Source organism: Panthera uncia, chromosome B4 (assembly GCF_023721935.1).
Source record: "Panthera uncia isolate 11264 chromosome B4, Puncia_PCG_1.0, whole genome shotgun sequence".
In the NCBI taxonomy this organism is placed as follows: domain Eukaryota; kingdom Metazoa; phylum Chordata; class Mammalia; order Carnivora; family Felidae; genus Panthera; species Panthera uncia.
The window spans coordinates 36,556,465-36,582,439 of NC_064809.1; the positions used below are offsets into that span (position 1 = coordinate 36,556,465).

Here is a 25,975-nt window from a genome sequence, read left to right on the forward strand (position 1 = left end):
GACTCAGGTCATGATATCATGGTTTGTGGGATCAAACCCCTCACCTGGCTTTGCGCTGACAGGATTCTCTGTCTCTCTTTCTCTCTCTGCCCTTCCCTGTGCTCACATGCATGCTGTCTCTCAAATAAACATTAAAAAACATTTTTTTTTAAGTTAACCATTTATATTAGCACCCTCCAAGAATGAAATACTTAGGTTTCTTTTTTTTTTTTTTTTTAATGTTTATTTTTGAGAGAGAGACAGAGTGCGAGCAGGGGAGGGGTAGAGAGAGAGGGAGACACAGAACTTGAAGTGGGCTCCAGGCTTTGAGCTGTCAGCACAGAGCCTGACATGGTGCTTGAACTCATGAACCGCAAAATTGTGACTTGAGCCAAAGTCAGATGCTTAACTGACTGAGCCACCCAGGCGCCCCAGTTTCTTTCTTTTTTTTTTTTGGAAGTTTATTTTGAGAGCGAGTGAGTACAAGTAGGGAGGGGCAGAGAGAGGGAGAGAGAGAGAATCCTAAGAGCGCTCCCAGTGGAGAGCTTGAAGCTGGGCTTGAATTCATGAAACAGGGAGATCATGACCTGAGCTGAAACCAAGAGCCAGACACTTAACCAACTGAGCCACCCAGGTACCCCGAACATGTACAGGGAGGAAAACTATAAAACTCTGATGAACCAAATCAAAGAAGAGTTTAGTAAATGGAGAGATATTCCATGTTCATGGATCGGAAGACTCAGTGTTGTCAAGATGTCAGTTCTTCCCAGTTTACCTATAAATCCAGTGAAATCCTTATCAAAATCCCAGCAAGTTATTTTATGGATATTGACAAATTGGTTCTAAAATTTATTTGGAGAGATAAAAGACTCATAACAGCCAAGTCAGTATTGCAGAAGAACAAACTCAGAAGACTAACGCTACCTGATTTCAAGACTTACTATAAATTGTACACCTGAAACTAAAGTACACTGTGTGTCAACTATACTCATAAAAAATAAATAAAAATATTAAATACTTACTATAAAGCTAGAGTAGTAATAAAGACTATGTGGTATTTACAAAAGAACAGACAAATCAACCAGTGGAACACAACAGAGAACCCAGAAACAGACTCACATAAATACAGTCAACTCACCTTCCACAAAGAATGATTTCTTTCCCATTGCCTGGTGTCCATCTTTTGAAGTTTCATAGGTACTGTGTTTTTTACAAATTGAAGGTTTGTGGCAACCTTGCATTGATCAAATTTATTGGCCTCATTTTTCCAACAGCATTTGCTCACTTCATGTCTCTCTGTCACATTTGGTAATTCTCACAATATTTCAATTTTTTTCATTTTATTTTATTTCATTTTTAATTATGGTATAATTAATATACAATGTTATATTAGTTTTAGGTGTACAATATAGTGATTCAAAAATTCTATACATTAGTGAGGGCTCATCATAAACGTGCTCTTCATCCCCTTCACCTATTTCACTGATCCCTCCCCCCCCCCCCCCCCCCCCCTCTGTAACCAACAGTTTATTCTCTATATTTAATAGAGTCTGGGGCATCTAGCTGGCACAGTGGATGACTTGAACCCAGGGTCATGAGTTTGATCTCCACATTGGGTGTAGAGCTTACTTAAAAAAAGAATGAAATTCCCTTAATAGAGTCTGAGGTTTTTTGTTTTTTGTGTTTTGTCTTTTTTTCTTTGTTTTGTTTCTTCAGTTCCACATATGAATGAAATCAGATGGTGTTTGTCTTTTTCTGACTGATTTATTTCACTAGCATATTCTCTAGATCCATTCATGTTGCAAATGGCAGGTTTTTGTTCTTTTTAATGGCTGAATAATATTCCATTGTGTATATATACCACGTTTTTTTATCCATAATTTGGCTATTGTAAAGAATGCTGTAATAAACTTAGTGGTGCATATATCTTTTCAAATTAGTGTTTTCATATTCTTTGGGTAAATACCCAGTAGTGCAATTGCTGAATCATATGGTAATTCTAACTTTAATTTTTTGAGGAACCTCCATACTGTTTTCCACAGTGGCTGCACCAGTTTGCATTCTTACCAATAATGCATGAGGGTTTCTCTTTCTCTACATCCATGCCAACACTTGTTGTTTCTTATAGTTTTGATTTTAGCCATTCTGACAGTCATGAGACTATATTGTAGTTTTGATTTGCATTTCTATGATGAAGAGTGATGTTGAGCATCTTTTCATGTGTCTGTTAGCGATCATGTATGTCTTTGGAGAGATGTTTATTAATGTCTTTTGCCCATTTTTGTTGATTTTTGTTTTTTTATTTTTTATTTTTGTATTTTAGAGAGAGTGCAAGTGGGGGAGAGGGACAGAGGGAGAGAGAAAATCTTAAACAGGCTTCCATGCTCAGCGTGGAGCTTGACACAGGGCTTGATCCCACAACTATGGGATTATGACCTGAGCGCAGATCAAGAGTCAGATGCTGATCCACCCAGTCACCCCTTCTGCCCATATTTTAATTGGTCACGCTTTTTAAAATTATTATTATTATATTCTTTATGGTCATTTTATGAGTGATCTTTGATGTTATAACTGTAATTGTTTTGGGGTGCCACAACCTGTGCCCTCATAATGGTGAACTTAATCGATAAATGTGCATGTTGAGCCTGCTCTACCAACTAGCTATTTCTCTGTTCCTGTTTATTCTTTGAGCTACGACAATACTGAAATTAAGCCAAGTAATAGCCCTATTACAGTGGCCTTTTAAGTGCTCAAGTGGAAGGAAGAGTTACACATCTCTCACTTTGGATCAGAAGCTAGAAATTATTAAGCTTAGTGAGGAAGGCATGTGGAAATCCTACATAGATCAAAAGCTAGGCTTCTTGTGCCAGCTAGCCAGGTTGTGAATGCAAAGGAAAAGTTCTTGAAGTAAATTAAGAGTGCTACTCTAGTGAACACATGAACAGTAAGAAAGCAAAATAGCCTTTTTTGAGGATACGGTGAAAGTTTTAGTGATCTGGATAGAAGATGGAACCAGCCACAACATTTCCTTATGCCAGGGCCTAATCCAGAGCAAGGCCCTAACTCCTAAGTTTTATGTATGCTGAGAGCTGTGAGGAGGCTGCAGAAGTTTGAAGCTAGCAGAGGTTGGTTCATGATGTTTGAGGAAAGAAATCATCTACACACCACAAAAATGGAAGGTGAAGCAGCAAGTGCTGATACAGAGCTGCAGCAAGTTATCCAGAAGATGTAGCCAAGGTCATCAGTGAAGGCGGCTACACTAAGTATAGATTTTCGGTGTAGACAAAACTGCCTTCTATTAGAAGGAGATGCCATCTAGGACTTTCATGGCTAGAGAGAAGTCAATGCCTGGATTCAAAGGGCAGGCTGACTCTCTTGTTAGGGGCTAATACAGCTGATGACATTAAGTTGAAGCCATTGCTCATTTACCAATCCTAAAATCTCAGGGTCCAGCTAGGGGCATCTGGCTGGCTCAGTCAGTTAAGCATCTGACTCTTGGTTTTCACCTACAGCTGGTGAGATTGAGCCCTGCATCGGGCTCCTGTGCAGACAATGTGTAGCCTGCCTGGGATTCTCTCTCTCCTTTCTCTGTCCCTCCCCTGCTCACACACTTGCGCGCTCTCTCTCTCTCTCTCTCTCTCTCTTTCAAGAGAAATAAAATAAACATTAAAAAATAAATAAATCTTTAAGAATTGTGCTAAATCTACTCTGTGTTGTATAACTGGAACAACAAAATCCAGATGACAGCACACGTGTTTACAAACAGTTTACTGAATATTTTAAGCCCACTGTTGGACCTGCTGTGCAGAGAAAAAAAAAAGATTCCTTTCAAAATATGACTGCTCATGGACAATGTGCCTGGCCACCCGAAAGCTCTGATGGAGATGTCCAACAAGATTGATGTTGTTTTCATGCCTGCTAACAGAACATCCATTCTGCAGCCTGTGGATCAAGGAGTAATTCAACTTTCAGGTCTTAATATTTAAGAAATAAATTTTGTAAGGCTACAGCTGCCATAAATAGTCTTCTGATAGATCTAAGCAGAATAAATCGAAAATCTTCTGGAAAAGATTCACCATTCTAGATACTATTAAGAACATCTGTGACACATGGAACAAGGTCCAAATATCAACATGAACAGAAGTTTGGATGAAGTTGATTCCAGCTGTGGCAGGAATGACTTTTAGGGCTTCAAGATCTCAGTGGAGAAGAAAGTGTAGACGTGTTGGAAAGAGCAAGAGAACTACAATCACAGAAGTGGAGCCTGAGGATGTGACTGAATTGCTGCAATCTTGTGATACGGCTTTAGCAGATGAGGAGTTGCTTCTGATGGATGAGCAAAGAAATTGTTTTCTGGAGATGGAATCTACTCCTGGTGAAGATGCTGTGAAGATTATTGAAATGACGACAAAGGATTTAGAATATTATGTAAACTTAGTGGATAAAGCAGTGGCAGTGTTTGAGAGGATGGACTCATATTTTGAAAGAAGTCCTAATTGTGAATAACATGCTGTCAAATAGCATCATATGCTAAGAGAAGTCACACGTGAAAGAGACAATTGATGTGACTCCATTGTTTTAAGAAATTATAACGGCCACTCCAATCTTAAGCAACCACCACCCTGATCAGTTAACAGTCTGATGAACATCGAGGCAAGACCCTCCCATCAGCAAAAAGATTATAACCTCCTGAAAGCTTAGATGATGTTGAGCATTTTTTAGCAGCAAAGGATTTTTTAATTAAGGTGTGTACATTGCTTTTTCAGACACAATACTATTGCACGCTTAATGGACTACAGTATGGTGTAAATATAACTTATATATTTGCTGAGAAACCAGAAAATTTATTTGACTTGTTCTGTTGTGATAGTTGTTTTATTGCCATGGTCTGGAACCAAACCCACAGTATCTCTGAAGTGTGCTTATACATTGGTGGAGACTCATGAAGTAAGTTCTTGTGGTATGGTCCCATTTCAGGTTTAACCTGTGTCATTAATGGGGCATCATTTTTCCTTGTAAGAAAAAAATTTAATAACTTGAAGGTCTTTGATGCTTGAGAGATAGAAAGATTTGATGTAGTGACATGAATTGTATTTCAGGGTGTGCTGATGTCGGAAGAAGAGGTGTTTGAACTTGTTCCTGATGATGAGCGACAGTGTTCAGCGTGCAGAACCACATGTTTTCTCTCTGCTCTGACATGCTCCTGTAATCCTGAGCGGCTTGTGTGTCTCTACCATCCAGCTGATCTGTGCCCCTGCCCCATGCAGAAGAAGTGTCTTAGGTATCCATAAGTTTCTTGTAAAACTTGTTAATTCTTTGAAAACCAAGGGCATTGTTCTTTGTAATTTCCCTTCCCCATGTGTAGACTGGTGACTTTTCCTTGTCTCTCTGCCTCCCTGCTGTGGACCAGTCCTTTAAAGTTGGCTCTAAACTTGGCAACTGAAGTTATTTTTTTTTATCAGTTGATTTCATATATTCCCTGTCTCTCCCTACATTAAACCTCTATGGACAACTTTGATTTTTTTAAGGCCCCATTCCCCTCATCATTGTATTAAACTGATTATGTTTAAAATTTATTTTCAAGTTACTGTTGGATTTTCAAGTTTTTATTTCTGTGTTTTGTTTGTTTCTCTTTGTTTTTAGATACCGCTATCCATTAGAAGACCTCCCTTCTCTGCTATACGGTGTGAAAGTCAGGGCACAATCTTATGACACTTGGGTCAGCCGTGTTACAGAAGCATTATCTGCCAACTTCAACCACAAGAAAGGTTAAGTATCCTCCTTTTGTATGCATACACTGAAATTACTGTCACATTGAAAGAGGCCTTGTGGGGCGCCTGGGTGGCTTGGTCGGTTAAGCGTCCGACTTTGGCTCAGGTCATGATCTCACAGTCCGTGAGTTCGAGCCCCGTGTTGGGCTCTGTGCTGACAGCTCAGAGTCTGGAGCCTGTTTTGGATTCTGTGTCTCCCTCTCTCTCTGCTCCTCCCCTGTTCATGCTCTGTCTCTCTCTGTCTCAAAAATAAATAAACATTAAAAAAAAAAATTAAAAAAAAAAAAAAAGAAAGAGGCCTTGTTTTGTTTTATGTGTTTTTCTATTAAGGAAAAATCTTAGGCTTCATTTAAGATTTGAGACTAATGGATTGGTTGACTGACTTAAGATTTAGTTTTCTATTTGAGAATCTTCTCTTACATCAAAAGTTAATATAAAATGGGACAGATGGCTAACTGGCAATACATATGTATTTTGGGGAGCCATTGTTACCAGTGGACTAACACTGAAGGCTAATTAAGAACAAGGAATTGCAGGGGCGGCTGGGTGGCTCAGTCAATTAAGTGTCTAGACATTGCTTGGGATTCTCTGTCTGTCCCTCTCTCTCTGCCCCTCCCCTGCTTGCGTGCATGCTCGCTCTCTCTCTCTCTCTCTCTGTCTCTCTCAAATAAATAAAACATTAAAAAAAAAAGAACGAGGAATTAACCTTACCTGAGAGAAATCATCCATAAGGATTAGGAATGAGCATCTGCTCATAAGCTTTTAATTGCATTGGTGAGATTTTCCCAGCTGCGATGATTCTTCTGATAGGTTGAGGACTAACTTGAGAGGGGTTGGTTAACATTTTTAAATGGCTTTTTATGTCTGTGGTTATAGCATACGGTTTTATTCTTACAGATTTGATTGAATTACGAGTAATGCTGGAAGATGCTGAGGATAGGAAATACCCAGAGAATGATCTCTTTAGAAAGCTCAGGGATGCTGTAAAAGAAGCGGAGACCTGTGCCTCTGTGGCTCAGCTGCTTCTCAGCAAAAAGCAGAAGCACAGGTAAGACTATGAAGAAGAGTTGGGTTCCCCAGTGGTTTCTTGTGGGTTTTTTGGTCTTGTTTGTTTTTCTTTCAGTGTAGAAGCCAGAATTTTAACTGGCTCACAAGGCCCTCTATTTAATCTTTGATCTCTTGTGGCCATTTCCCTTTCTCCTCCAGTCATGTCCCAATCTTAAACCCCTACTACTCTCCCTTCTTTCTTGCTTCACTCTGCAGTCTTCTTCCCCTTTCTGCTTTTCCTACACACTGGGCACGGTTCTCCTTAGGGCCTTCACAGGCCTTCCCTGCTATCCAGGTGGCTTGTCCCTCACTTCTTTCAGGTCTTTTTCAGATGACACATTCTTGAAGAAACTTGCTCTGACAACCTTTATAAAGTTGCAACCTTTTTACTCTTTTTTCCTGTTTTGTTTTTCTCCTAGCCCAGTCACCTCCTGATATACTAACTCATTATCTCTTCTACTGTTTCCCAGGCCCACTAGAACATGTGTGAGACTAGGATGTTGGAGATTTTTTATTCATTTTTTCATTGCTTTATTTCTTGTGCTTAGCACAATGCCTGGCATATAATAGGTGTGCAATAAATATTTGTAAATAAATAAATGATACTACATGCTGAAGGCAGGTGGCAGCAAAGACTAACCTTGATGGATGCAGGAAAGGCTGTTATTAAGGAGTGTAGAAGTATGTGCCCTTGATTTAATGTCATTTATATGTGTTAAATTTTCTGTGGTATTGTTTTGTATTCATTCCAATACATTCCTGGTATCTGAACAGGTTCTTCTGTTGCACTTCACATTGGGTTTTAAAATTACTTTGTATATTTTTTATTTACCATTTCATTAGAGAATCTTTCTTAAAGATGTTGGTCAGTGAATCTTCAGCTGTCATTGGGTCACTAACCCTCTCGGAGAATCTGGCAAAAGCTTAGAGACCCTTTTCTTAGAAAAATGCACATACACATACAGTTCTGAATATGTTTCAGAGGGTTTATTGTCTCCTAAGTTAAAGGTGCCCTTGTTCCACATTTTAAGCTTTTTGAGGTAGAAGATTTAGTTTTATTAATGAACATAATATTTTGATCTGAGGAATTGATTAACTGTTTGAAATGTTTAACACTTGTAAGATTGGAGGAACTACAACTTGGAGTATTGAATCTTTGAGCCATTAACTAAAGAGGTAAATACCTGATTTGGAGGTGATCAGCATTACAGTGGAACCTCTCAAACACTCATATTCTGGGGTTGCTTGGGTTAGAATTCTAGAGAGACTAGAAGCCCCTTTGATATCAGATGACTATGAATTTTTCTTACTTATGTCTCAATATTATTTCACATCAGGCAGAGCCCAGATAGTGGGAGGACTCGGACCAAACTGACAGTGGAAGAATTGAAGGCCTTTGTCCAACAACTTTTTAGTCTTCCATGTGTCATCAGCCAAGCTCGACAAGTAAAGGTGGAGTATTACGTTTCTTTTCTTGGGTAATAACCTTTGTAGTATGGGTTTCTGTTTTGGGCAGATAAAATACTGTGTCTAGACTAGTTTTTTGTTCTGTTTCTCTTACTGCTGACAGTAAGAATCCTTTGGTTTAGGGGCACCTGGGTGGCTCAGTCAGTTAGGCATTCAACTCTTGATTTCTGCTCAGGTCATGATCTCACGGTTGATGGGTTTGAGCCCCACATCGGGCTCTGTGGTGACAGTTCAGACCCTGCTTGGGATTCTCTCTCTCCCTCTTTCTCTGCCCTCCCCTGCTTTCTCTCTCTCTCTCTCTCTCTCTCTCTCAAAATAAATAAACTTAAAAAAAAAAAAGAATTCCTTGGTTTAGTTCTTAGTCTTTAATACTCCCTTTAAGATTCTGGAACCAAGAGTAATTAGTTTAGAATTTTTTTCTGTTTTAATTTTAGATCAGAATCCCTATCTGGCATAGATAAAATTGAAATGCAAGAAAATCATTAAAAGAATCTAAATGTTTCAGTAAGTTATTAGTTCATGAGCTTTTAAAAATATGAGCTCTGAAATTACTAGAGTCCTGATGGTTTCTTGAATTTGTAAAATCTCAAAAGTATATATCAAATACATTAATTTGTGTAGTTAGTATTCCTTTGATAGTTCATGGTGGTGGTTTGTGATTTGGCCATGGGCAGGATATCTGAAATGGTTTTTATCAAGGTTATCAGCTTGTGAAATCTAGTATCAATTGTGTTTTTGCTTTATTCCTTGTTGTGGGAGCATTTTGATAGTTAACCACACTTTGCTATCTGAGAGACTTTCTTCTCTAAACATCTGTGACATCACACTCTTTGGTTTTCTAGGTTATTCACAACTCCTTCTCTTTAGTCTTCTTTGCTGTTTGTTTTCTCCTTGGCTTGACTTCTAATTGTGGAGTATGTTCGGAGCCTCAGCCCTTTCTTTAGTCTAGGTCTTGACATCTTACTTGTTTAGTGACATTAAACAAATCTGATCTGATTCCCAGATCACCAGTTCTTAGTGCCTTTGTTCTTTCCTACAGGCTTGTACGTCCAGTGGCATACTCTCCATATCCCTTTGGCAGACTGAAGTAATCTTAAAAGCCTTTTAATGAGTCAAAATCCTTGATTCCTTTATTTCCCTTATTACCCTACAACCAGTCTCTAAACAAGTGCTGTTTTATCTTCAAAATGTATCCCAGAGTGAACCATTTATCATCATGACCATTGCTTAAACTGCTCTGAACCACTAGATTCTAGGCCTTAGGTTACTGTAATAGCCTCTTAACTCACCTCCTTTCTTCTTCTCTTGTCCTTGATAGTTGATTTTTTATTTGGTAGCCAGAATGATTGTGTAAAATATAAATCAAATCATATCATTTATTTGTGGTTAAATTCTCCAGTGCTTCCTCAAAGCCATTAGAATGAAATCTAAATTCATAATCTACAGGGCACTGTGTAATCTGACCTCTGCTTATTTTTAAACTACATTCTCCACTTTGCTTCTCATCATCCACTCATCCAGATGAGCAAGACAGCAAGCTCATTTCTCTTTAAGAGCTTTTGCAGTTATTACTTGCCCTGCCTGAACTGCTCTTCTTCCAGATCTTCTTATAGTTCCCACTTCCGTCTCCTTATTTTAGTTTCAGTTCATCTGTTTTCTGTGACCACCATTGCAATGTAGTATGCCCTCCTCCTCTGGTCATTCTCTATTGTGTTCTATTTTGTTCTCCTAGCATTTAAAACGAACTGAAACATTTCATTCACGTATTCAGTGTCTGGCTATTTAGATTAAAATGCGTTCCTTGAAGACAAAGGACTGTATGTTTTAATATTGTGCACTTAAAACAGTGGCTATATCTAAGTCTGCAGTCTTTAAATATTTTTTGAATTGGAGCGCCTCCATGGCTCAGGGTTAAGTGTCCGACTTCAGCTCAGGTCATGATCTTGCGACTCGTGAGTTTGAGCCCCACATCAGGTTCTGTGCTGCCAGCTTCAGAGTCTGTGTCTCCCTCTCGCTCTGCCCCTCCCCCGCTCATGCGCTCGCTCGCTCTCTCTCTCTCTCAAGAATACACATTTAAAAAAAATTTAAAAGCTTTTTTGAATGAGTTGTATTTTTTTTTATTTTTTTTATAGAATTTTTTTTTTTTTTAACGTTTATTTATTTTTGAGACAGAGAGAGACAGAGCATGAACGGGGGAGGGTCAGAGAGAGGGAGACACAGAATCTGAAACAGGCTCCAGGCTCTGAGCTGTCAGCACAGAGCCTGACGCGGGGCTCAAACTCACGGGGCCGTGAGATCATGACCTGAGCTGAAGTCGGCCGCTCAACCGACTGAGCCACCCAGGCGCCCCTGAATGAGTCGTATTTTAAAAGGAAGAAGGTAAGTAATTACAGAGAAGCATATTTATGATATTTACGTTTTTTACTATCGTATCTATTTGGTGCTATAATGGTGAAATTATTAGATAATCTAGAGTTAGTTTGCCTGAGCTATATTCCATACTCATTTTGTATCTTTTATTTTTTATTTCTTTAAAAAAAAATTTTTTTTCCATTTATTTCCATTTATTTATTTTTTGAGTGACAGAGTGAGACAAAGTGAAAGTGGGGGAGGGGCAGAGAGGGAGACACAGGATCGGAAGCAGGCTCCAAGCTCTGAGCTGTCAGTGCAGAGCCTGACACGGGGCTTGAACCCACAGACCGTGAAATCATGACCTGAGCCGAAGTCGGACACTCAACTGACTGAGCCACCCAGGCGCTCCTCATTTTGTATCTTTTAAATTTGGTTGTTTTGTTTTTTGTTTTTTGTTTTTTTACTTTTTCAGAATCTCCTGGATGATGTGGAAGAGTTTCATGAACGTGCTCAAGAGGCCATGATGGATGAAACCCCAGATTCTTCCAAACTCCAAATGTTGATAGACATGGGTTCTAGTCTCTATGTGGAGCTACCTGAATTAGCACGACTAAAGCAAGAGCTACAGCAGGCTCGATGGTTGGATGAAGTAAGACTGACCCTGTCAGATCCACAGCAGGTCACTTTGGATGTCATGAAGAAACTGATAGACTCTGGGGTGGGGTTGGCACCCCACCATGCTGTGGAGAAGGCAATGGCTGAACTACAGGAGCTCCTTACAGTCTCTGAGCGGTGGGAAGAAAAGGCTAAGGTCTGCCTGCAGGCAAGGTGAACACATATATTGATGACTGTTGCCTCTTTAATAACGAAGTCAGAGTAGAACCGAAGGAGGAACATAAGGTTCTATTTCATTAAATATTTAGATGTTTTGTGCCTTCCCTGATCAATCACTAAATTATCGAATAGGTCTGCACATAAACAGTTTTCAAATATTGTGTGCACTCTAGTGCAGAGTACTTTGCTAGGTACTTTAGGTGACACAAAGTAGTATTTTGTTTAGAACTTTCCATTACCTATGCTGTATTTCAGAGCTAAGAAATGTAAAGCTCACCACCATATGTTACTGTTAACTGAGAGGTACAGAAAAATGCAACAGGAGTTTAGAGGAGAGGTCAGTGTTAGCTTGGGTGCTCAGAAGAGAAGCTGGAGAGAAAAGAAAGAACTTAGGTAGAGACTTGAAGCATGAGTGCGATTGAAGCGGAAGGGAGGTAGGAGAAATGTCATAAGCTAAATTGTGTTTTGGTGACAAAAGTTAAATGGGCTTCCCTGGAGTAGAGGATTTATGCAGGAAAGTAGTGGGAAAGAGAAAGAAGGGGAAGAAAACGTTAAGTTGCATTAGCATTGGCACCCCATTGGATTTGTGAGATTTCAGTAAAGCATTCATCATATTTGTGTATCAACTAATTTCATAATTATGTAAGAACTAATGTCCTTTATTAAAGTATTTCTTCAGCTAAAATTGATACACAATTTCTCGTGTGAGGATGAGGAACCTGGGATACTTAGATCACATAGTTCTTAACACAGCTCAAATTTGAAGCCTTTTCCACTTCATTCCAAAGTCTTCATGTACTTAACTACTTTGCCAGCTACTTATTTTGAATGCAGATGATAGGAAAAGCCTTAGATGATTTAATGAATAATGAACACAGTTTTGTTTTGCCAAGAAAAGGCTGCATGTATTTTTGCTGGATATTTTGTTCTCCAGATGCCATGGAGAATACATACTAAAATGTATCCATAGCTTTTTTTCCTTTGAAACTATTCAGTGTCTTCAGATTCATGACAATTCCAGGAGCATATGAAATGGGAAAAACTAAATAACTGTGGAATGCAAAACTATAATTTGGTATACCTGATGCAACTTACTGTAGTCTACAGAATGAAAATTTGGCGGTAGTAATATGTGAAAACTTTTTCTCTCATTTTTCTACATTTAATCAGTCACCAAGTTTTAGTGAGTTTGCCTCCAAAATGTCTTTCATATCTGTCTTCACTGTCACTGACCTAGTTTAATCTTTGCAATTCAGTAAGTATTCGTGGAGTAGCCGCTACATGCCAGGCACTGTTTCTCAGTGCTATAGAGACAGTAGGGAAAAGCACACAGAGTCCCTGCTCTAAAATAGAGCCAACATTCTAGTGGGGAGACCCAAGAGACAGGTGAATAAGTGAGTGTATAAATGGATGAGTAAATTTCAGATAATTAGTGTCATGAAGAAAATAAAATTAGAAAATAGAGGGTGATGGAATTTGATGGGGATAGTGGGAAGAAGAATCTTTTGTTTTCTTACTCCTGTCAAGATTATCTTTTTTGGGGTTTTGTTGTAGTTGTTTGTTTTTAAATATTTATTGTCAAGTTAGCTAATATACAGTGTTTGCAGTGTGCTCTTGGCTTCGGGGGTAGATTCCCTATGATTCATTGCTTAGATACAACACCCAGGGCTCATCCCAACAAGTGCCTTTCTCAATGCCCATCACCCATTTCCCTTCTCCCCCAATCTCTGCCATCAATCCTCAGTTTGTTTTCTGTATTTAAGAGTCTCTTGTGGTTTGCCTCCCTCCCTCTCTGTTTGAAACTATTTTTTCCCCTTCCCTTCCCCCCTGGTCTTAAGTTTCCCAAGTTCCACATGTGAGTGAAAACATATGAAATCTTTCTCTGAATGACTTATTTCATTTAGCATAATATCCTCCAGTTCCATCTACATTGTTGTAAATGGCATGATTTCATTCTTCCTCATTGCCAAGTAGTATTCCATTGTATATGTAAACCACATCTTCTGAATGGATAAAGTTATCTTTTTGAAACACATCTATAATATTCTTCACGTCTTAGCATTGATTGATTACTGACCATTATTTTCTCAATACCCTTCTTCGCTTTTGGCCTTTTTTCCCCTGCCTCTTAAATAAAAGCTTTCCTCAAGATTCTGGTGTAGACCACTTCTTTGTTTCACTGTGTACATCTCCCTGGAAATTTCATCTAATTTCTTGGCTCCATTTGTCCTCTTTATACTGATTAACTCCAAAATCTCATGTATAACAGATATATTTCATAGATATAATCTACTTATTAGATAATTCCATTGGATGTCCTGTTGGTACCTCAGATTCCCCAAATCCAAAATTGGATTCATTCATACATAAGCCAGTACTTTGGAAATTAACTTTAACCTTTCCTTTCCACTTCCTTACCCTCAAACTCAGTTAACTACCAAGTCATGTTGATTATATTTCCTCAATGTTTCTCACTTTCATTCTTCTTTTGGGTGCTGTCATAGCTGGCCTAAATCATAGCAACAGGTTCTGTGACCTCAGTGACCTCACTCTTCTCTAACCCATTCTCTACATTGCAACTCGTATTTTCCTAAAATATAGGTATGGCTTGTCTTGTTTAAAGCCCTTCAGTGTTTCCCATTCTCCTTGGGATGAAATTTAGACTCCTTAACCTGATTCATAAGGCCATCTGTAATTTAGCCTCTTGCTTTAGGATCTAGCCTCATCCCTTGCCTATCTTCTTTGCATTCTGTGTTCCAAACATAGTGATCCCCACTTGCTTTCTTCAGACATGCCATGTTCTTTCTTGTCTCTGGACCTTTGCACATGCTTATTTTGTTTTCCTGTGGAACATTCTTCCCTTCTGCCCAGCCCCTGTGGTATACCCCTACCCTGCCTCTGGTCCCAGCTTTCCTGACTCACTCCTATTAAAAAAGGATAAACTTTAGAGGTCACTTCTGGGAAGCCTTCCTTCACCTGCCAAGTCAGTTTAGGTCCTCCGACTATATATTCTGATAGCATCTTACAGTGCATCATAACTGTGTATTAATAATCCCCCTCCACCACAAGATTGAAAAGTTTCATGAGCATATAGTAGGATTTCTATATGATGAAACTATTCCCACCCTCAGTAGCTTCCTGTTGCTTTCATAGTGAAATTCATGGCTGTCAAGACCGCTTATATCAGTTTGTATCTATCTTTCCGGTCATGTTCTCCTACTTCCTGCTCTTACTCCTATTCCTGTTCTACCTCCATCCTCACGCCAGCCCCCATCTTAAACTGGGCTACTAACTTAATTTTTTAAATTTTTTTTATTATTTTTAAAATAATCTCTACCTCCAAGGTGGGGCTTCAACTCATGGCCCTGAGATCAAGAGTTGCATGCTCTACTCATCGAGCCAATTAGGCTGCCCTGGACCACTAACTTATTTTTAAATGTGTCTTCCTGTGTTTGTTCATTATATTCCTGGTTTTTTTTCTTTAACATTCTACTTGATAAAATAAATTCTTTAAGCGCCCCTCAAGGCCCTTCTCAGCTCCCCTAAGCAGAATTAAACACGACATCCCATTTTGATGAGCCTATACTAATTTGTTCTTCGTCCCCAGTACAGGTTTAATTTTTATCTTGTATTCTGATTAGTTGAGGATAAGGTCTATTTTATTCATCTTTTTTGTAACTAGGTATTCTTGAATGCAGTTGAATTAAATGTATATGGTCAATATTAATGGACTTCTAGACTATTGCTTTCTACATTGCTGTCTAATATGCATCTCTGACAATTTCAGATATTGTGGAGTACTAAAATAGATGCAATTTACTATAGTGAAAAGAGCATGGGATCTGAGACTCATTCTGAATCAGTATTTCGGCTGTGCCATTCACTGTATTAAATGACTTTGGGGGTAAATTGATTTTTGAGCTAAGGGTTTCTTATTTGTAAATTGGAAATAAAGATAATCGCTGCTTTGCCTTCCTTATAGAATTGTGGTAAGAAGTAAAATCCTGTATATGAAAGTTCTCTGCACATTCTAAAATGTGATTTAAATGTTGGTAGCAGTTTGACTTTTCCTCATGCATCTACCCTGTTTTTGTGGTTTTTTTTAGACCAAGGCACAGTGTGGCAAGTTTAGAAAGCATAGTGAATGAAGCCAAGAACATTCCAGCCTTTCTACCCAATGTGTTGTCCCTAAAAGAGGCCTTACAAAAGGCTCGAGAATGGACAGCGAAAGTAGAAGCTATTCAGGTAAGGAGCCTCTTGAGTTATCCTACCATTTGGGTAATGCTGTCTCACAGATGAATTCTTTAAGCCTATAATTTTTTAGAATAGAATAACCAGAATAAAATAATGATAGTACTTAAAATTCAATTGTTCTTCCATCTGATTCTATCATTCAAAGTAAATATTACCTATTTAAACGTTAACTTGTTTTGTTGACTTCCTGCTGTGAAAGATGACAGAATTAGCTATTTATTTAACTCTTAGCAGTAGGGAGTTTATTCCCTGCTGTATTCTTTGAATCTTTGCCATGTGCACAAATTACTTTAAAATAAGAGGCAGCAAAAAGAAAATGGAATTAATATTTACTGAACCCCATAACACTCATGGTACTATTCTAGTTGTTTGGGAGCAGAAATGTGAGGGAAGGGTGTAAAGGTAGTATCCAGGCCCTCAAAATAGCATATTCTCTAATTAGAAAGACATATACATTTTAATTTAAAACAAACTATAATGAGGTGCCTCAGTGAGTTGAGCATTCAGCTCTTGATTTTGGCTCAGGTCATGATCCAGGGTTGCGGGATCAAGCCCTGTGTCAGGCTCCATGCTGAGCGTGAAGCCTGCTGAAGATTCTCTCTCTCCCTCTGCCTCCTTCACCCCACTTACACACTCTCTCTCTCTAAAAGAAAAAAGAAAATTAAAACAATGAAATAAGGGCTAGAGATGAAACTGTATTTGAATATATAAAATTCCTCCTGAATTATAAAAACCTGGCAGCATTTTTAGTATTGAGGGTATACCTACTCTTTTTTGTAGAACTATATCCAAATAAAAGGAAACCAACTCTACTAAACTTAAGAGAGAACATACTGTAGTTGTCAAGTTCTAATGACTTCTATTTTACTTTGTTTTAAGTTGATTTTTTCTGGGAGCTGGTTAGCCGCACTTTTTCTATGCTATTTTAAAAATTACCTGTGTTTTCATTAGGGCAGCTCCTCTGTTTCATCTTTAACCTATTTCAGGAAGTTGGTTGTCCTCGAATGTCTGATAACCCTTAGTTGGCTGTTTATGACTGCTGGACCAAGTCTCCAAGTGTAGGTGGCTGCCATGTGTTTCCTCTGTCATTTAGAGGACTTTTCCTCCACTAAGCCCTCCCTTCAGTGGGGAGATGGACTTGTAGATTCTAAGTAAGTGGACAACTTCTGTTGACAGGCAGACTCTTCTTTAAGATACATAGTTTGGGAGCAGGCTCTGTCAAGCCTTAGCCAGGAGATATTCTGTAGTCAAACAGCTATAGCTGGGCACAAGGAGTACTAGTAAACATGGTATTTGTCAACCATATCTGTATTTGAGCTTTCTTTTCTTTTCCAGTTTGCTATTCTTTAATCCTAGTCCACAGTGATTTTAATTATACCATTTTAATATCTCTTAGGGCTAGAACCTTCCCATATTCTTTGTAAAAATTGTCTTAAGTTGATGCACCTGGTTGGCTCAGTTGGTGGAACATGGGACTTTTGATCTTGGGGGTTGTGAGTTCAAGACCCCTGTTGGGAGCTGGAGCCTACTTTAAAGAAAAAAAAATTCACTGAAGTTTCTTGCTTATTTATTTTTCCACATGTTTCAGTGTAACTTTCCAAATGAATTTTTAGGCAAATGAGTCATTTAATAGATAGGAACTAACTTTTTATTAGAATGTCTGTTTAGCACGTAACTATGCCTTTCCTTCATTCAGAGCCTCTGAATAACAATGAATGTTAAGGGTATATATACAGTTTCTTGTAGGAATGGTTACGTGTCCTGTCTGCTTGGAGATTCATCCAATCTTATCACTCAGAATTACTGTAATGGATTACTTGTTAACCCTCTCCCCTCTTGTAATGATTCATTTAGTTAGTAAATGTAAAGCAGTAATAGTTCTGAAAACAATAATGACTTCATTACACATAAATACCGAACCATGTGACTTAGGCAAATATCCATTCTCATCTGTATTTATAGAACATAAAATGGAGGTGGTTATCAGAACTAAAATACTGCTTTGTAGTATTTGGAAAAGTTGGAAGACTGAAATAGGCAAAAGAGATTACTGATGTCCTTTCCCTGGAATACTGGATATTGTCTGGTGAACCCTCCAAGATTATCTCATTGAAGGAGTGTGCGCCTTAGATTTTGTTTGACCAGGCTATCTTACAACTCTGTCGATTATTAAAACCGATAGTAATACAAATGAATTATGTCCATAGAAAAGCAATTAAACTTATCTATAATGGAACAATTGATTTCCACATGGTAGAAAAGATGATTGCATTGTTTGGTATGATATTAAACATCTGTTTCCATCTATTAGCAAATTCCTTGCCTCATTCCTGATCGTATTTATGTACATGTTCTTTAGATTATCTGTTGAACTGGTTTTTACATTTTAACTTGTTCTCAATTAATAAAATAAAAAAACTTTGACAACATGAATTTACAGACTTTTTAAAAACGACATTGGCTCTGTTAGTTCAAGAGATACGATTAGGTTTAAAGAATAATATTTAATAAAAAGCTTAACACTAAACTCTTTGTAAGATCTTCCGACCAGTATTGCTAGACTCCATAAGAAAGTGCAAGCTGTGTGAGAGTGTACTTTTGTTTTTCAGAGTGGCAGCAACTATGCTTACTTGGAGCAGTTGGAAAGCTTGTCTGCTAAAGGGCGCCCTATCCCTGTGCGTCTGGACGCATTGCCCCAAGTAGAGTCACAAGTAGCAGCTGCACGGGCATGGAGAGAACGGACGGGGCGGACCTTTCTTAAGAAGAATTCTAGCCATACGTTGTTGCAGGTAAAGAATAGTTGGTAATTTAACACCTGTAGGTAGGAGTTTCATTGGTGAGGGTTGTTTTCAGTTTATCTGGTCATGGTTATATAAGTGATTTCCTATTAAGTGATATCAAATGTTGACTGGAAATGTGGAACTTTAGGCAGGCTTATTTCCAGTTCATCTTCTGCTGCGTCCAGAATACAGCCTGGATCTTATCTCTGTTACTAATAGATTCTGTCATTGAAAGATTTATTTCTCAGAAGTACAAATTTAAATAGTCGTTATCTTTTTTATCTTGAGCATTTGAACATCGTAAAGAGCATAGTTGGAGTAAGATAGTTTCACGTTTGAGGACTGGCTCCCTAATTGCTAACCCTGTGTCCTTGGGCAAGTTGTTTCCTTTCTTAGCCTCAGTTTCCCTGGTTTGTAAAATACAGATAATACTACCTACTACGGAGGGTTGTTGTGAGGACTGAATTAGGTAATGTGTATAAAGTATGTAAGAAAAGTGTGTAGGACATGATGAATGGTCAGTAAATGATTCCTTTTATTATTTTCAGTTTTAAGATTTTTTAAAAACTGGAGCTCAGTGTTTGGTTTTATTTTTGTAGGTGCTGAGTCCCCGGACTGACATTGGTATATATGGGAGTGGTAAAAACAGAAGGAAAAAAGTAAAAGAACTAATAGAAAAAGAAAAAGAAAAGGATCTGGACCTTGAGCCTCTGAGTGATCTCGAGGAAGGATTGGAGGAAACCAGAGATACAGCCATGGTGGTAAGAAATTATGTAATGCATCTTGAATCTGCTTGTGAATACAAAATTCTGTGAAGATATTAGCAGATTCACTGGTTTTATGTTCTTAACTATTTTTGTTTTGTAAACATTATCTTTGGCTTTATATATATATGTATTTCATTTATTTATTTATTTATTTATTTTATTTTTTTTTGTATTTCATTTTTTATATTTGTTTATTTTTTATTTTTTAAGTTTTTATTTATTTTTTTAATTTACTTTCAAATTAGTAGTTAGCATATAGTGCAACAGTGATTTCAGGAGTAGATTCCTTAATTCCCCTTACCCATTTAGCCCATCTCCCCTCCCACCATTCCTCCAGTAACCTTCTGTTTGTTCTCCATATTTAAGAGTCTCTTACGTTTTTGTGCCCCCGCCCCCCGTTTTTATGTTATTTTTGCTTCCCTTCCCTTATGTTCATCTGTTTTGTATCTTAAAGTCCTCATAATGAGTGAAGTCCTATGATATTTGTCTTTCTCTGACTAATTTCACTTAGCGTGATACCCTCTAGTTCTATCCATGAAGTTGCAAATGGCAAGATTTCATTCTTTTTGATTGCCGAGTAATATTACTTTACATACATATATACCACATCTTCTTTATCCATTCATCCATCGATGGACATTTAGGCTCTTTCCATACTTTGGCTATTGTTGATAGTGCTGCTATAAACATTGGGGTTTCCCCTTTGAAACAGCACACCTGTGTCCCTTGGATAAATACCTAGTAGTGCAATTGCTGGGTCGTAGGGTAGTTCTATTTTTAATTTTTGAGGAACCTCCATACTGTTTCCCAGAGTGGCTGCACCAGTTTGCCTTCCCACCAGCAGCACAAAAGAGAGCCTCTCTCCGCATCCTCACCAACATATTGCCTGAGTTGTTAATTTTAGCCATTCTGACAGGTGTGAGGTGGTTTCTCATTGTGGTTTTGATTTGTATTTCCCTGATGATGAGTGATGTTGAGCATTTTTTCATGTGTTGGATGGCCATTTGGATGTCTTTGGAGAAGTGGAGAAGTGTCTATTCATGTCTTTTGCCCATTTCTTCATTGGATTATTTGCTTTTTGGGTGTTGAGTTTGATAAGTTGTTCATAGATTTTGGCTACTAACCCTTTATCTGATGTGTCATTTGCAAATACCTTCTATTCCCTTGGTTGCCTTTTAGTTTTGCTGATTGTTTCCTTCGCTGTGCAGAAGCTCTTTATTTTTTATTTTTATTTTTTTATTAAAAAAATTTTTTTTAATGTTTATTTATTTTTGAGAGAGAGAGAGAGATACATACAGAGCATGAGCAGGGGACGGGTCAGAGACAGAGAGAGACACAGAATCTGAAGCAGGCTCCAGGCTCTAAGCCATCATCATAGAGCCCGACACGGGGCTCGAACCCACAAACGCAAGATCATGACCTGAGCCGAAGTCAGATGCTTAACCAACTGAGCCACCCAGGCACCCCAGAAACTTTTTATTTTGATGAGGTCCCAATAGTTCATTTTTACTTTTGTTTCCCTTGTCTCCAGAGACGTATTGAGTAAGAAGTTGCTTTGGCCAAGGTCAAAGAGGTTTTCGTCTGCTTTCTCCTCTAGGATTTTGATGGCTTTCTGTCTTGCATTTAGGTCTTTCATCCATTTTGAGTTTATTTTTGTGTATGGTATAAGAAAGTGGTCCAGGTTCATTTTTCTGCATGTCGCTGTCCAGTTTTCCCAGCACCACTTGCTGAAGAGACTGTCTGTTCTTTTCTGCTTTGTCAAAGATTAGTTGGCCATACATTTGTAGGTCCATTTGTGGGTTCTCTGTTCTGTTCCGTTGATCTGAGTGTCTGTTCTTGTGCCAGTACCGTACTGTCTTGATGATTACAGCTTTGTAATATAGCTTGCATTCTGGGATCATTTTTTGTATTTGTAATCAAAGTTTATCATTTTGCTCCCTCCCTAAAATTGTCTTTTCCATATCTCTGTTCGTTATTATTGTTTTAATAGTAGTTGTCTAATATTCCTTCAAATTGTCCATGATTTGCTGAACAGTTCTCTGATACATCAAATATTTTGATTGTTCTAAGTATTTACTCTTATGGATAATATAAAGTGAACTTCTTTGTAAAGCCTTTTCCTTTTTTCAGATTATTTTCCTATACTTGACTCTTAGGAATAGGATTACTGGGTTAGAATTTAATAGCATTTAATACTGTGCTTTTAAAAGGAATTGTATCTATTTAATTTTTTTAAGTTCATTTATTTTGAGAGAGAGAGAGAGCACATGCACAAACGGGAGAGGGTCAGAGAGAAGGAGGGACAGAATCCCAAGCAGGCTCTGCAACATCAGTGCAGAGCCTGATGTGGGGCTTGAACCCACAAACAGTGAGATCATGACTTGAGCGGAGATTAAGCATCAGACGCTTAACAGACTGTGCCACCCAGGTGTCCCTTTATCCATTTAATGATTCCAGCTACTATTTAAAATATCTCCCTTCTCTTTGTAGCATTCATAGTATAGTGAGTGCTCAAAATATTTGTAGCTAATTAGAATGATAGGTGTTTTTGTTTTTGTTTTTTGAGAGGGGGGTACAAGTGAGGGAAGAGCAGAGAGAGAAGGAGAGAGAGAGAGAGAGAGAATCCCACAAGGGGTCGAAAGAAAGAGGGAGAGGGAGAGAGAAGTGGGGCTCACTCAAAGTGGGGCTTGTGCTCACCCAAAGCGGGGCTCGAGCTTACCTGAAGCAGGGCTCAAACTCAAGAACTATGAGATCATGACCTGCGCCGAAGTCAGATGCTTAACCTACTGAGCCACCCAGACACCCCAAGAATGATAGATATTTTTGGAGAGGAGGAAGAAAGTGTGAAGAAGACTAGGAGCCTGAGGTTGTAAAGAGAAATAAAAAATGAGTTTGGGCAATATGTAACAGCAGGGAATTACATACATTAAGTCACTTGATATGGCTGTTTCTGCCTACAAATGATCTTGTTTTGAGGCCAGTGGAAATGATTTATTAGCAAATCTGCCTAACAAATCCGTCCTGCCAGATTGATAGGACTGGAAATTATTTCAGAATTGTTTCAAAGCTACCATAGTTTAAAAAAGAAAATGTACTGGGGCGCCTGGATGGCGCAGTCGGTTAAGCGTCCGACTTCAGCCAGGTCACGATCTCGCGGTCCGTGAGTTCGAGCCCCGCGTCAGGCTCTGGGCTGATGGCTCGGAGTCTGGAGCCTGTTTCCGATTCTGTGTCTCCCTCTCTCTCTGCCCCTCCCCCGTTCATGCTCTGTCTCTCTCTGTCCCAAAAATAAATAAAAAACGTTGAAAAAAAATTTAAAAAAAAAAAAAAAAAAAAAAAAGAAAATGTACTGACAGTGTTCATGATAATTAAATTTTGTTTGCTTTTACTTACTTTTTAAAAGTGAGTTACATAAAATCTTGTTATAATTGGTCATCACGCTTTGTTATTCTACTTCTACATGAGTTGGAGAAGCTGTTTAGAAAGAAAAGTTGATTTGTATAGAAATTATCCCCCCAGGGAAGGAATATTTATTGACTACTTACCTTGTGCAAGATACCAAATTAGGCACTTTCATGTATTATCTTATTTAATCCTCAAAACAACAAAACGAGATTGGTTGGTATTCTCATTTTTCAGAAAACTGAGATTCATAAAACTTGTGCCCAGATCATTAGTCTAGATGTCCAAGAGCCAGGCTTCATGCCCACGTTGCCTGACTCCAGGGCATATTATCTTTCCTATTGCACCCTATAGAAAAATTCAAAGTACTCTACTGATAAACATTGTCAAATATGGTAGCACTCTGCTCATTTCACAAATGAAGAATGTACCCAAATTATGGGAAATGATTGACAACTGATTTTTTTTTTTTTTTAAAGGACAGTGGTTTGTTACAATGAGGGCACAATGTGGAGATGATCCCTCAGCTTTGAGGATTTGTCATTTTTGGAGTATTTTGCCGTGACTCCTTTTAATTAAATGTTCGTTGTATACAGGTGGCAGTTTTCAAAGAACGGGAGCAAAAAGAGATCGAAGCCATGCATTCCCTCAGAGCAGCCAACCTAGCCAAGATGACAATGGTGGACCGCATAGAAGAAGTAAAATTTTGTATTTGTCGCAAGACAGCCAGTGGGTTTATGCTACAGTGTGAGCTCTGCAAAGACTGGTTCCATAACAGCTGTGTTCCCCTTCCTAAATCAGGTTCCCAAAAAAAAGGATCTAGCTGGCAGGCTAAAGAAGTAAAATTCCTTTGCCCTCTTTGTATGCGGTCTCGAAGGCCAAGGCTAGAGACTATTCTATCACTCCTGGTATCCCTTCAGAAGTTACCTGTACGTTTGCCAGAAGGAGAGGCCCTGCAGTGTTTGACAGAACGTGCTATGAGTTGGCAAGATAGAGCACGGCAGGCCCTAGCCACAGATGAACTGTCCTCTGCCCTAGCCAAACTGTCCGTGTTGAGCCAGCGTATGGTGGAACAGGCAGCTCGAGAAAAAACTGAAAAGATCATCAGTGCAGAACTCCAGAAAGCAGCTGCCAATCCAGACTTACAGGCAAGTTTAGGATTTACTTTCTTTTTTTATTTCATGGGATTATATTTGTCACTGTATAAATAGTAAATCAAATATATGTTACTGGCTGATGAGGAAAATAACAGTAAGTTGCCAGTAGCCATGTTATCAATAACACCTTTCTATATATAACTGTAGAATTTTCTTCAGATATATATCTAGGTAATTTTAGTGAACTAGTACCTGGAAATATCATTGAGATGGACCTTGGCATCATAACCAAATAATTTAATCTGTACTAACTGTTGAACTTTATTGACCACTTAGCAAGTTCATTACATTTTGTTGATATTTTTTAATTTTTTATTTTATTTTTAATTTATTATTTTTTAAATGTTTATTTTTGAGAAAGAGAGAGAGAGAGAGACAGAGGTGAGCCAGGGGAGGGGCAGGGAGAGAGACACAGAATCTGAAGCAGGTTCTAGGCTCTGAGCTGTCACTATGGAACCTGGTGCAGGGCTTCAATTCAGAAATCATGAGATCATGATCTGAGCTGAAGTCGGATTCTTAACCAATTGGCCTACCCAGGCGCCCCATTAACGTTTATTTATTTATTTTGAGAGAGAGAGCGAGCGAGCAGGGGATGGGTAGAGAGGAGATAGAGAATCCTAAGCAGATTTTGCCCTGTCAGCCTGGAGCCCGATGCAGGGCTCAGTCCCACAAACTGTGAGATCATGACCTGAGCTGGAACTAAGAGACACTTAACCAACTAAGCCACCCAGGAGCCCTACATTTTGGTGCATATTAATTACCAATGTTTATTTAGTATGTTGCTCTGTTCATCTTGGAATTTTTTGTTGTTTAGGGACACCTACCTAGTTTCCAGCAGTCTGCTTTTAACCGGGTGGTGAGCAGTGTATCATCTTCTCCTCGACAAACAATGGACTATGATGATGAAGAAACAGATTCTGATGAAGACATTCGGGAGACCTATGGCTATGACATGAAGGTAACTAATGGACAGGCTCTCTGAGTGCATACCCGATCACTGGGCTTGTTAAAAAAAGTTGTTGAACACTGATGTTTCCACTGAAAGTGGAAGAGAAAGTAGTCATCTATTTATACTGGATTTATGGTGTTACCATTTTTTCAAAGCCCTCAAAAATATAGGTTGATGAAATAATTTTCTTTCTCTTTTCTCTTTTCTTTTTCTTTCTTTCCCTTTCTCTTTCTTCTTTCTATTCTTTGGAAACAGTTTTTTTTTTTTTTTTTTTTTTTTTAAGGATGGAATTTTTGAAAGATCTGTATTTTCCTCACCTTATAACTCCTTATGGCTTAGAAGGACTAGAAACATTATACATACAGATTACTAAAAGTTTTTATGGTTTATTTCAGTATTTCGTTCCCTTTGGGTTGTTAAAGTCTGTGTAGTTATGTTTTAAGAATCCCATTCTAACTGTGCTTTGAGTCTTTTTGCTCTGATCTCTCATCTGGTGATGCTAGATAAAATGTCCTATTTTTTTTTTTTTAATTTTTTTTTTGACGTTTATTTATTTTTGAGACAGAGACAGAGCATGAACAGGGGAGGAGCAGAGAGAGAGGGAGACACAGAATCTGAAACAGGCTCCAGGCTCTGAGCTGTCAGCACAGAGCCTGACGCGGGGCTCGAACTCACGGACCGTGAGATCATGACCTGAGCCGAAGTCAGACGCTTAACCGACCAAGCCACCCAGGCGCCCCAAAATGTCCTATTTAAAGATGAGTTATACTTGGGCCCATGGTTCAGATTTGCAGAGTCACAGCTGCAGCTAGAATAAGTTATTTGCCCTCAGTGTGGTTATTTTGATAATGACACCACACTGGTTTTGGCAAGTTTGTTTTGTGTTGGATTTTTACTATTTTGTGTCAGGCCCAAGTCCTTTGTCTTTTACCAAGTAATAACATCATGATCTAGGCAGAAACTCTGCCAGGTTACAGTTAACCCATTGATCTGTTTTATATTAGCCTTGTTGAACTGTTTAGAATTTATGTCTGTAACCAGGGAGTTCATACTCTGATGTGTGAAAAGGCGAGGTTGCCTTTTTTCCCCCTACGCCATAGCTATCTTTTGTTTGTCCTTTCAGTGTATAAATCAGGTAGGTCACTTCATTCTTAGAGCATTAATATCATCAACTTTAATTTTTTTTTTTTTTTAACGTTTATTTATTTTTGAGACAGAG

The 25,975-nt window shown here is 38.5% G+C and overlaps 1 protein-coding gene across 1 annotated transcript in view; it reads left to right on the forward strand.

Annotated features, from left to right (window-relative positions):
• The window catches only part of KDM5A (lysine demethylase 5A), a 93,650-nt gene that overhangs the window by 50,313 nt on the left and 17,362 nt on the right, over positions 1 to 25,975 (forward strand). The window contains exons 15-24 of the mRNA XM_049624866.1: positions 5,079 to 5,260; positions 5,623 to 5,747; positions 6,648 to 6,798; positions 8,135 to 8,249; positions 11,089 to 11,444; positions 15,557 to 15,695; positions 18,314 to 18,493; positions 19,084 to 19,245; positions 23,247 to 23,798; positions 24,622 to 24,765. Coding sequence (XP_049480823.1) covers positions 5,079 to 5,260; positions 5,623 to 5,747; positions 6,648 to 6,798; positions 8,135 to 8,249; positions 11,089 to 11,444; positions 15,557 to 15,695; positions 18,314 to 18,493; positions 19,084 to 19,245; positions 23,247 to 23,798; positions 24,622 to 24,765 — 2,106 coding nt within the window. The remainder of the gene's footprint in view (positions 1 to 5,078; positions 5,261 to 5,622; positions 5,748 to 6,647; positions 6,799 to 8,134; positions 8,250 to 11,088; positions 11,445 to 15,556; positions 15,696 to 18,313; positions 18,494 to 19,083; positions 19,246 to 23,246; positions 23,799 to 24,621; positions 24,766 to 25,975) is intronic.